We start from the raw sequence: 10195 nt of genomic DNA, 5'->3' as shown, positions 1-10195 counted from the left end.
GGTTAGTCAAGCGAATTGTTGCCTTTGCGGATGAGTACTAAGTTGGACTTTGAAGTTGCGCTTGAAGTCTCCAATGTTTCAGTTAAGCTTGGAGTTTTGATTTGGCCTGCAAGTTAAATTTATATATGAATTTGCTTGTGGAATTTTTTTTTTTAATTGAAATATAATTGTTTGAGTTTGTTTTTAATCTTGAAGGAAAATGCTTGACCTAAATAAACAAATCGTCGATGTAAGAGCATTCATTATATTCATTTGCCCAGTGACACGATGACAAAGTTTTTATTTTAAATTCCATTTTATGTTCGATATCCGGTCGGAGCAAGTTTTTCGAGGATTGGTGATGAAATGATTGCGTGTCAGATTTTGGGCCTTTTGATGCTGTCAATCAAATCTACAACGGAACAGGTACTTTCGTAATGGCAACTAGTTAGCCTAGATGTTAATCTGTCCTTGATTGTAGAGTGAAGTCACCGAAGCATGTGCAACACTGGTTCACATGGAGATAATGTTCAAATCAGAAAAAAAAAACGAGTAAAACAAATAAACTAATGCACTAACTCTGTAAACTGTATGCTTAGATTTCACTCTGTAATGCCAAGAAAAAACAGCCTTCTAATATATCATATTAGATGTTTTAAGTTACATACATCTTGAGATCACTTTTGCTCAGCAGCAAATATTAATTGATTATAATAATGCAGCTAAATTTGTGCCAATAGCTTACAACTGTTTTTCGGCTGATTGGGAGCTTCCTGTTGTTCTTCAATTGGTATATTAAACTTGGTAAATTATTGTCCAACATAGTAGTATTTTGCACTTACGGCGAATTGTTGAAATGCATTGTTGTCCCTATCATCAAAAACTAACACCATCAGCAAAGACATCTTCCTCGGTGTCATCATCACTATCACTGAAGTCAGTATCATAAGAGTCATCCTCATTTTCAAGATCTTCCACATCGTATCTCTGGTAATGAAGTCAGAGTCCAGCTAATTAGCCATATCCAATTGACGGATTAATAACATATAGAATTAGCGAAGTAACAAAAATCTTTTCTCCAGGTAAACTAGCCTGCTACAGAATGGGGTCAAATATTTCCAAGAAACTATAATAAGGAATTAATACTTGATTGTGAAGAAAGTTCCCAAAATAATCAAGAAGGAACTAATAAACATTTAAGTTTATTCTAGCACATGATTTCAATGTGGTTAGAAGAAAGATTATGTAACTTATATGATATTTACCTTATCTAGATTTACTGGTCGGAGAAAAAATTCCTCTTCCCAATACAATCAATAAGGAAATGTAAGCATTCAAGCTGCGGTGAGAACAATGGTTTTGTAATTTTTATGATATTTACCTCGTCTAGATTTACTGGTTGGAAAGGTTGAGTCGTGTTAGGAACCCAGATCTTTACATCTTTCTCGATTCCAGAACTTGCAAGCATGGTGGTATGAGGGTGAGATACAGTACAGTTCACCACATGTCTGTCACCTTTCATAGCACGTAAAAGTATCCCATCTTTCTTTCTCCAAATAAATATGCGACCACAGTCTGATCCACTAACAACATAGTCACAATACGGTCCAAAAAAATTCACATCCTTCACAGTCTTTCTGTTACAATGTCCTTTGTACAACTTAATCCCTAGGCTCGCATTGGATGTCGATAGGACTGAATTAGATTTATCTTCTGAATCACTATCAGAAAGCAAGGACACAGGATTTGAACCCAGACCTTGATCTTTTGGAAAGAGATAGATATATTCGTTCATATAAGAGACCAGCAGCTCACTTGAATCAGAAAAACACAACCCTGATATCCCTTCACTATGATCGATCAGATGTGCAGGACAGAAATTTTCACATGGAAGACCATAATTTGTTGATCCATCCCATTTGTACTTGCGAATGTCATATACCCGAGCATAGTCATCTGCACCAGCAACTGCAAGATAGTTTGGGTTTCTTGGGTCTATTGAAATAGCCATGAGATTGACAAATGATGTATAAGTCGGCCTTCTTCTAAACGATCTGCATATGAATAGCTTTGTTGAATTTTTGGATCTAAGGTCAAACTGGGAGCAAGAAAACTGCATCAGAATTGTGTAAATGAAATTCTGTAGAAACACAAGAGGCATATTACACAACTCACATGCTGAACTAGGCCATCTTCACCACCACTATAAAGAACATGAGGATTTTGCAGCTCAAATGCAACCTTATGAACAGCATCATCATGTTCAGCTAGCAATTCTGTAGTTACTTGGCCGCCTTCATGTAATTGTGCAAGCCTTACCTGACGAAAATTTAGAGACTCCAAGAGACATTATTTGCTCTTAAAGAGGAAATAGAGAAGAAATAATGCCAAGAGATCCTATTGCAGCGTATACCTCACCATCTGCAGCAGATGTAACAATAGTCTGATGATGAGCTGTACATGGCATGAAGCGTGCCTGGAAAACATTGTCTTTATGCCCAGAGTGGAAGGAAGTCCTGACAGTCCCAACCTCCCAATCCCACAATATTACCATTTGATCATCCGATCCAGATACAAGAATGTTCCCATTTTCATTGAGACTCACAGTATTTACACAGCCATTATGCTTGTTAAGTTTTCTGTCAATTCCCAAACGCAGAACAAAATCCTGGTCAATAATGGTTTAGAAAGTTAAAAACCATCTCTGGAAGAAGAAAAAATAGGAAGTCCAACATAAATAAAAGGAAATTTCTATCAGAAGCAGGCTGGAGCAGTTTGTTCAATTGGTTAACTAGGGAATCAGAAGCTAAACTGATAAAAATGAATAGGAAAATTCTGGTTGAACTGCATCTGGGCTTGGTTCAACTAGAAAAAACAGGAAACAGATGGGTGATAGTGTCATCCACTGTTAGTATAAAAGCATCGCTCATGACCACAAAGTTCAGATAAGAAACTATGTAGCACCCACGCATAAGTGCAGATTTTTCCAATTGTGTTGTAGATAAGGCAAGCTGCCAATTTTAGATAAGCCCCCATTCAGGAGTCCTTGCCAAACCATATCCAAACAATATGTTAAAGGTATTAGGTTAATAGGGCTATTAGTGTAGTGAATACAGCTCCACATTGATATTTTAACTTTGGAATTTCTGTATTATGTGCTATATATATGTGTAGGTGTGCATCCATAACCAATCCACAAACAGAATGTCTAGCATTTGCGTCCAAAATTAGAGACTTCTCCCTTGCAATAGCATGTGCATTTTCTCCAAAGCCAAAACCTTCATTTGTTCATTCTGACATCTGCTTGTGAGCTACTATGTGTGCTACCACAAGTTTATGCCGCTCAATAGTTGTGGAATATCTCAATGAGTTACTTTATCCTTTTTTATAAAATCTTAAATTCAGTGGTCAATGCAGTGAATAATTCCTTTGCATCAAAAAATTTCTGGAAGAAGCAGAAAAGGTAAGGAGGGGAAAGAGTCGGAGATGAATAGACAAAGAAGATTAGGAGTGGGCAAAGTGGAACATTTAATTTTATCATCATATTTCTAAATCTCTATCTTCCCAAGTAAACAGCACTGAAAGTTTGGACTGTTTCCTCAATTTCTATCTCCCTCTCATTATTTGATTTCCTCATTTTCTATCTTTGAAAGAAACAGAACCTTAATTTACCACCATATTCCACTTCCAGAGTAGTAATCAAACCCCATAACATCTTGAAAGAAGTTCATAATGCCACTAGGCTAGCCAATATCTTTACCAACTGCATCTAAATACACGTACTGTTGGCCAGGTAGGCCGGAGGGAGGGGAGGTGAACTGGCTGTTAAGAAAAACCTTCTTCGAACTTTTAACTCAGATTAGTAGTGCAAAAGAAAACAAAATAAATGAACAACAAAAAAAAAACGAGACCAAAAGAATTACTTGGTTACAACCGGAGAGGTTGTTAATCCAAGGCAAGTAAACGCACTAAAGATCTCCTTCTTTGAAGGTGGAGAAGCCTCTTACACTCGTTGGAAGCTCAGAAAGTAGCTAGGAAATAAATACAGAAGTTGTTCCTCTATTTCCTAAGTCTAGGGGTCTTTTTATACCCTTTGGGAAAAGTTATTCGTGGTTGGAAGGAGCCTCCAACAGACTGGAAGGCGCCTTTAGCGAGGCGCCAACGGCTAAACTTAGCCTGGTCAAAGGAGCCTTCCATAGGGCTGGAAGGCGCTTTCGTACTGTTCATCGAAGGCGCCTCTCAGCCATGGAAGGCGCCTTCCACAGTGAAGGTGCGGAGGTGCGCGGAGGCGGCTCGGAGGCGCCTTCAACTCCCTTTGAAGGCGCCTCCAGTAGTATTTCCAACTTTCTTTTTGCTCTTCTGCTGCTCCAATCGCTTGGGTGATCGCGGCCATCCGGGATAGGGCTCACCCAAACCCATTTCCCGATTTTCTCCTTGAGCAGACTTCCGCTCCAGCTTCTTGTCCCTCGGAATGTCACGCACATCCTTCTCGTCCACCGATGTACTCTTCCGCAGCACCTCGTCCCTCGGATGCACCGAGCCCGTCGGCTCCCTTCCCCTGCCATCTTTCTCGCTAGCTGCGTCTTCCGTTCGACTTCTTGTGTTCTTAAGCTCCTGTGCACTTAGACACAAAGGTTAAACACTAACAGGACCTAACCTAACTTGGTTGATCACATTAATACTACCACAGGGTACCAACAATCTCTCCCTTTTTGATGTGATCAAACCCAAGTTAAGTTAGGATAAACCACAAATAAAAAACAATTATAAAAATAAATTGCAAATAAAAATTTTTACAAGTACAAAAATTAAAATTTGTTGTACTACTATCTTCCTAGACTTAATCTCTTACTACTCCCCTTTTAGATCACATTAAAAATCGGGTACTTTTAAAAGTCTAAGAGTAAAAATGATAAAAAAAAATTCTAATTGTTTTTAAAAAGATAAGAATTAATTAAAAAATATATTTAATTAATTTTTAACAAAAAATTAAGATATTTTTAGAACTTCTAAATGCTTAACAGTTAGTCAATTAAATACTTATTTCAATAATTGGCTTTCAAGGCGAGACACTAGGTGGATATGGGAACAACAACCACTTTCTAGACAAAGCCTCTTAAAGAAATTTAATATTTAATTTACTCCAAAAGCCATTATAAAAAAAACATTCAATCCAAATATGATTTTGGAAACCAATATAGGTTCCTTCCTACTAGGTTAATTAAAAATTTCTTAGGTATATATTTCTGTGAAATTTTCCTAATCTGGCCCTTATGGTATTTAAGGTACCAATTCAATCCACTATACTTTCTAATATATTGAATATTTGAGCATGCACGATTTTTTAAATTTTCTATTTCATTTTTTAAGCTTTCATTTTCATTTTTTATTTTATCAAATTCTTCTAATCGACAAGACTTAACAAGAGTTGATTTCAATTCTTTAATTTCCTTTTCTAATTTACAATAATTTTTGTTAATAGTTTTATAAACTGAAATAACTTGTCAGGAAGAGACTGTACCTGACTTACCTTGTCCATCCCGTGATCCGAAGCTCCCCCTGAAGTATTGCTTTCTTCCGATGTCGCTCCCCCTTCATCGATGCTTTCGATGCTCATTTCGGACGAGCTTACTTCGTCTCCTTCTTCTTGGTGACTTGCCACTAGCGCAAGTCCATCGATGACTTCAATTTTCGATTCGGACGACGTTTCGTCCCATGTCGCCTTTTTTCAATTTAGGGCAGTTATCTTTCACATGCCCTCTTCATTGCAGTGGTAACATCTTATCCTTCTTTTTTTACCCTGCACTTGATTAAATCTTTTAGTTTTAAGTAATTTTTTAAATTTATGTACCATCAGTGTTGTTTCACTATCATCGAGAGAAGATTCTGAATCTTATTCGTCCGCCTTTGCCTTTAAGGTAATGTTATGCTCCTTCTTCGGACCTGTACATCTTGTTTCATGGACTTCAAAAGTTGAAAATAATTCTTCTAAAGTAGTTGAATCTAGATCCTTAGATATATAATAAACATATACTAATGATGCCCATTCAGTATTTCTGGGGAATGCGTTAAGAGCGTACCTTAGCGAATCTCAGTTACTTACCTTTTCTCCGAAATTCGTGAGTACAATGATAAACTCCTTGATCCTTGAGTGAAGTGTGCAACGGTTTCGCCTTCTTCCAGTTTGATGTTGCTGATTTGGTTTCTGAGCAGATCCCGTCTTGCGAGTTCGCCTCCGAGGTTCCTTCGTGTAGTTCCAGAAATTTCTCCTAGAGCTCTTTTGCAGACTCGTAGGCTCCGATCCGGTTGACTTTTTGTAGCGGTAAGATGCTTAGCAGATGGAACTCTGCTTTGTCGTTTGCCACGAAATCGGCCTGTTCCTTTTTGGTCCAATGGTATTTTTCTTTGCCTTCGGGTACTACAAAATCAAATTCCATTATTAAAAGCAAATCGAAATCAGTTTTGAAAAATACTTCCATCTTCTTCCAATTAGTGAAATCCCCCTCGAACTTCGGTGGGTAGATGCTTGATCCGGTCATCTCGTATGCTTCGTTTGGCGGTTAGTCCTCCTGAAGCGGACCTCACTCTGATACTAATTGTTGGCCCGGGTAGGCTGGAGGGAGGGGAGGTGAACTGGCTGTTAAGAAAAACCTTCCTCGAAATTTTAACTCAGATTAGTAGTGCAAAAGAAAATAGAATAAATGAACAACAACAAAAAATGAGGCCAAAAGAGTTGGTTACAACCGAGGAGGTTGTTAATCCAAGACAAGTAAACATACTAAAGATCTCCTTCTTTGAAGGCGCAAAAGCCTTTTACACTCGTTGGAAGCTCAGAAAATAGCTAGGATATAAATACAGAAGTTGTTCCTCTATTTCTTAGGTCCAGCGATCTTTTTATAACTCCTGAAAAAAGTTATCCGTGACTGGAAGGTGCCTCCAACAGGTTGGAAGGCGCTTCCAGCGAGGCGCCAAAGGATAAAGCTTTATCCTTTGACAACAGCTAAACTCAGCCTAGTCAAAGGCGCCTTCCATAGGGCTGGAAGGCACCTTCGTACTGTTTATCGAAGGCGTCTCCCAGCCATAGAATGTGCCTTCCATAGTGAAGGTGCGGAGGTGCGCGGAGGTGCCTCGAAGGCGCCTTCAACTCCCTTTGAAGGCGCCTCGAGCAGTATTTCCAGTCTTCTTTTTCCTCTTCTGCTGCTTTGATCGCCTGGGTGATCGCGACCATCCGGGATAGGACTCACCCGAACTCATTTCCTGGTCTTCTCCTCAAGCAGGCTTCCGCTCCGACTTCTCGTCCCTCGGAATGTCGCGCACGTCCTTCTCGTCCACCTGTGTACTCTTCCGCAGCACCTCGTCCCTCAGATGCACCGAGCCCGTCGGCTCCCTTCCTGTGTCATCCTTCTCGCTAGCTGCGTCTTCCGTTCGACTTCTTGTGTTCCTAAACTCCTATACACTTAGACACTAACAGGACCTAACCTAACTTAGTTAATCACATCAATACTACCACGGGGTACCAACACATACAATCGCCAAAGTTAGTGTCATGTTCATTGAAAATTCAGGTACCTCTATAAAATTCATTAATGTGAGCAGAATATTCAGGTCTTGGTCTCTCCAATAAAAAAGAAACTTGCCATTTTCTGATTTAATATTTCATGCCAAAAACAGTGAACTTCCCTCATTAGACACATGAATGCAGAAGAAAAGGTCTTTATAAACATCACCTAAGTTGAATATGATAAAAAAAACAAGCAATAATGGATGAGAGAAGTACATCCATTAACTAACAACACTTCTCTTTAGTATCACCATATTTACTCTCTAGTAGTTCCATTATGCTCTAAATATGTAAGCATTTGCAGTTGTAGAAAAGTAGATAACATCAAAGTGTCAAAGACTAAGAGCCAAGGTTTGCAAGAACGGTTGCAGCGACAGTCACAGATTCTGTTTTTTAGTTCCAATATCATTTCAAGGAATGGCCACCACACGGATTTGTAAAAAAAAAGTATAAATTACATCAGTAATAAAAAAATAAAATGCATGAAGCCATAAAAAATCAATAACATAATTATCATACAATAATAACATAATGAAAAAATATAATGAAAATTATAACGCCTTCCCATAATTATCTGTTCCATTTCGTGGAACAATGCTAAGAACTACATACCCTCATTTGCTCCAAGCATTAACAAAGATAACTACCAAACACAATTGAAATTTAACCATATTGGATAGATATTTTCTAGCGTCCCACGTAACTTATCATAGAAAGGAATATTTCTGTCCAATAGAAGGTAAAGAACCTTATCAGTCTCCACTCTTATCACGAGCAACAACAAACTATTGTTAACATGCATTTGCATTTCCACTTCCGAGTTTGGCATAAATCATCCCTGTTATATTGTAAGAGATTAGTCGAAAGTGCAAACTTCATCAGTACCAGATCTTTAATGCTTACACGAAATGATAAATAAAAATAAAACAAAGATCTGAGGGTGAAAAAAAAAGGACGCATGCACCTCCGAAGCCCTAGCGCGATGCGAGAAATTTCTGGGTGACAGGACTCCAACCTCGCGCTGATACAGATTGAGGATCCCGCTGCCGGAGCTCCTCTGGCGCTTCCCCAAGATCACCATTCCGGATTCTCAAAGAGGTTAACTGGTCGAGGAAAACACCGCGCTATATGACTTCGTGTAGGACCTTGCCGTCTCACCCGGAAGAGGGCGATGGCGAAGGAACGCAACGTGGAGACTGTGTCGAGAGGATGACAGAGGGAGAGAGTGTCGACAACGGAAAGGGAGGCGTTAGGGTGAAATTTAAGGATCAGTCACCTCGACCGGACGGAGATCGGATCTGACCTGGTGACCGAGTTGGCAATGGGTGGGATTTAAATCCGAGTTTAAATTCGATTAAACAGATTATAAAGTAGATCTAAACCTGTTAACTGAATTTAGAAGTGGGTTCATGATCGGTTATGAATTTTAGTAGAGGTGTAATTGAGTCGAGTAAAATCGGATTCTTAAATATTTGAGTTTGAGTTATATAATCGAACGAGTTTAATAAATATAAATTATAAATATAAATATTCATTATAAATTAAATTATATATTTAAAAAAAATTATAATATTTTATTAAAATTTATAATTTTATTCTAATAAATAAATTTAATATATTTATCTATATATTTCACAGTAAAATATAAAATCTATAAATTTAATATCAAAATTATTATTTTTTTATTTAAAAGTTGATTCATGAGCTTAATGAATATGTTCACGAGTTAACGAGTCAAATATTGTGAAACTTGAGCTTGGTTTATGATCTTGTCTGGAAGCTGAGGAGACGAACCTGCCGGTATGACGTGTCTGGAGGGTTGACCGCATCCCCATGACTCGGTGGATGATCTGTCCCCTACGTTGACCGGATCGTCGGAAGTCCTCCTCCTTCCCACAGACGGCGCCATTTTGATCCTGTCTGGAAGCTGAGGAGACGAACCTGCCGGTATGACGTGTCTGGAGGGTTGACCGCATCCCCATGACCCGGTGGATGATCTGTCCCCTACGTTGACCGGATCGTCGGAAGTCCTCCTCCTTCCCACAGACGGCGCCATTTTGATCCTGTCTGGAAGCTGAGGAGACGAACCTGCCGGTATGACGTGTCTGGAGGGTTGACCGCATCCCCATGACCCGGTGGATGATCTGTCCCCTACGTTGACCGGATCGTCGGAAGTCCTCCTCCGGTCAACTGTACCTGTATCCAGCGACTGGGTCGCCCCCGGTCTCTGGTACCTCGGTGCTCGAGGCGAATCCCACAGACATATAAATAACCGCATAATAGTATAGCATAATTAACTGAATGCAGAAAAGGTACGAGAACGTACCCTGGCCCAGGGGGGCGCCCTCGGATGGATGGATGAGCTGATAGTGATGCTGATCAAGTCGTCGTGACCCGGAAGGGTGGATGCCTCTGAACCGGCCGAAGAGGAGCTGGGTCCGGAGGTGACAACGCGGAGCCGAATGTGGCATGGATCGGAGGAGGGAGCCTCCGGCGAGGGAGCTGCTGTGCGCGCGGAGGCTGCCGGCGAGGAAGGCGCTGTGCGCGCGGAGGCTGCCGGCGAGGGAGGCGCTGTGCGCGCGGAGGCTGCCGGCGAGGAAGGCGCTGTGCGCGCGGAGGCTGCCGGCGAGAGGACTGCTGTGCGCGCGAAGGCTG

At 40.2% G+C, this 10195-nt stretch overlaps 1 protein-coding gene across 5 annotated transcripts; it reads right to left on the bottom strand.

Moving 5' to 3' along the window:
• Nucleotides 1–574: 574 nt before the first annotated feature.
• LOC121981957 (DDB1- and CUL4-associated factor 8-like) lies at nucleotides 575–8792 on the bottom strand. Of its 5 annotated transcripts, none has more exons than XM_042534790.1 (6): nucleotides 8505–8643; nucleotides 8289–8378; nucleotides 2393–2647; nucleotides 2155–2298; nucleotides 1361–2077; nucleotides 576–966 (listed from the first exon to the last, which is right to left on the bottom strand). In XM_042534790.1, the coding sequence occupies exons 2-6, from the start codon at nucleotides 8367–8369 to the stop codon at nucleotides 856–858; spliced, it is 1308 nt and encodes a 435-aa protein (XP_042390724.1). In that variant the 5' UTR covers nucleotides 8370–8378; nucleotides 8505–8643; the 3' UTR covers nucleotides 576–855. The 5 variants fall into 5 exon arrangements, with proteins under 5 accessions (XP_042390708.1, XP_042390715.1, XP_042390724.1 ...); XM_042534806.1 differs by having other exon boundaries at nucleotides 2393–2618; XM_042534774.1 differs by lacking the exon at nucleotides 8289–8378 and having other exon boundaries at nucleotides 575–966; nucleotides 8505–8792.
• Nucleotides 8793–10195: the final 1403 nt, after the last annotated feature.

This window comes from Zingiber officinale, chromosome 1B, assembly GCF_018446385.1.
Source record: "Zingiber officinale cultivar Zhangliang chromosome 1B, Zo_v1.1, whole genome shotgun sequence".
Classification (NCBI taxonomy): domain Eukaryota; kingdom Viridiplantae; phylum Streptophyta; class Magnoliopsida; order Zingiberales; family Zingiberaceae; genus Zingiber; species Zingiber officinale.
This window is presented reverse-complemented; position numbering and strand designations above follow the sequence as displayed.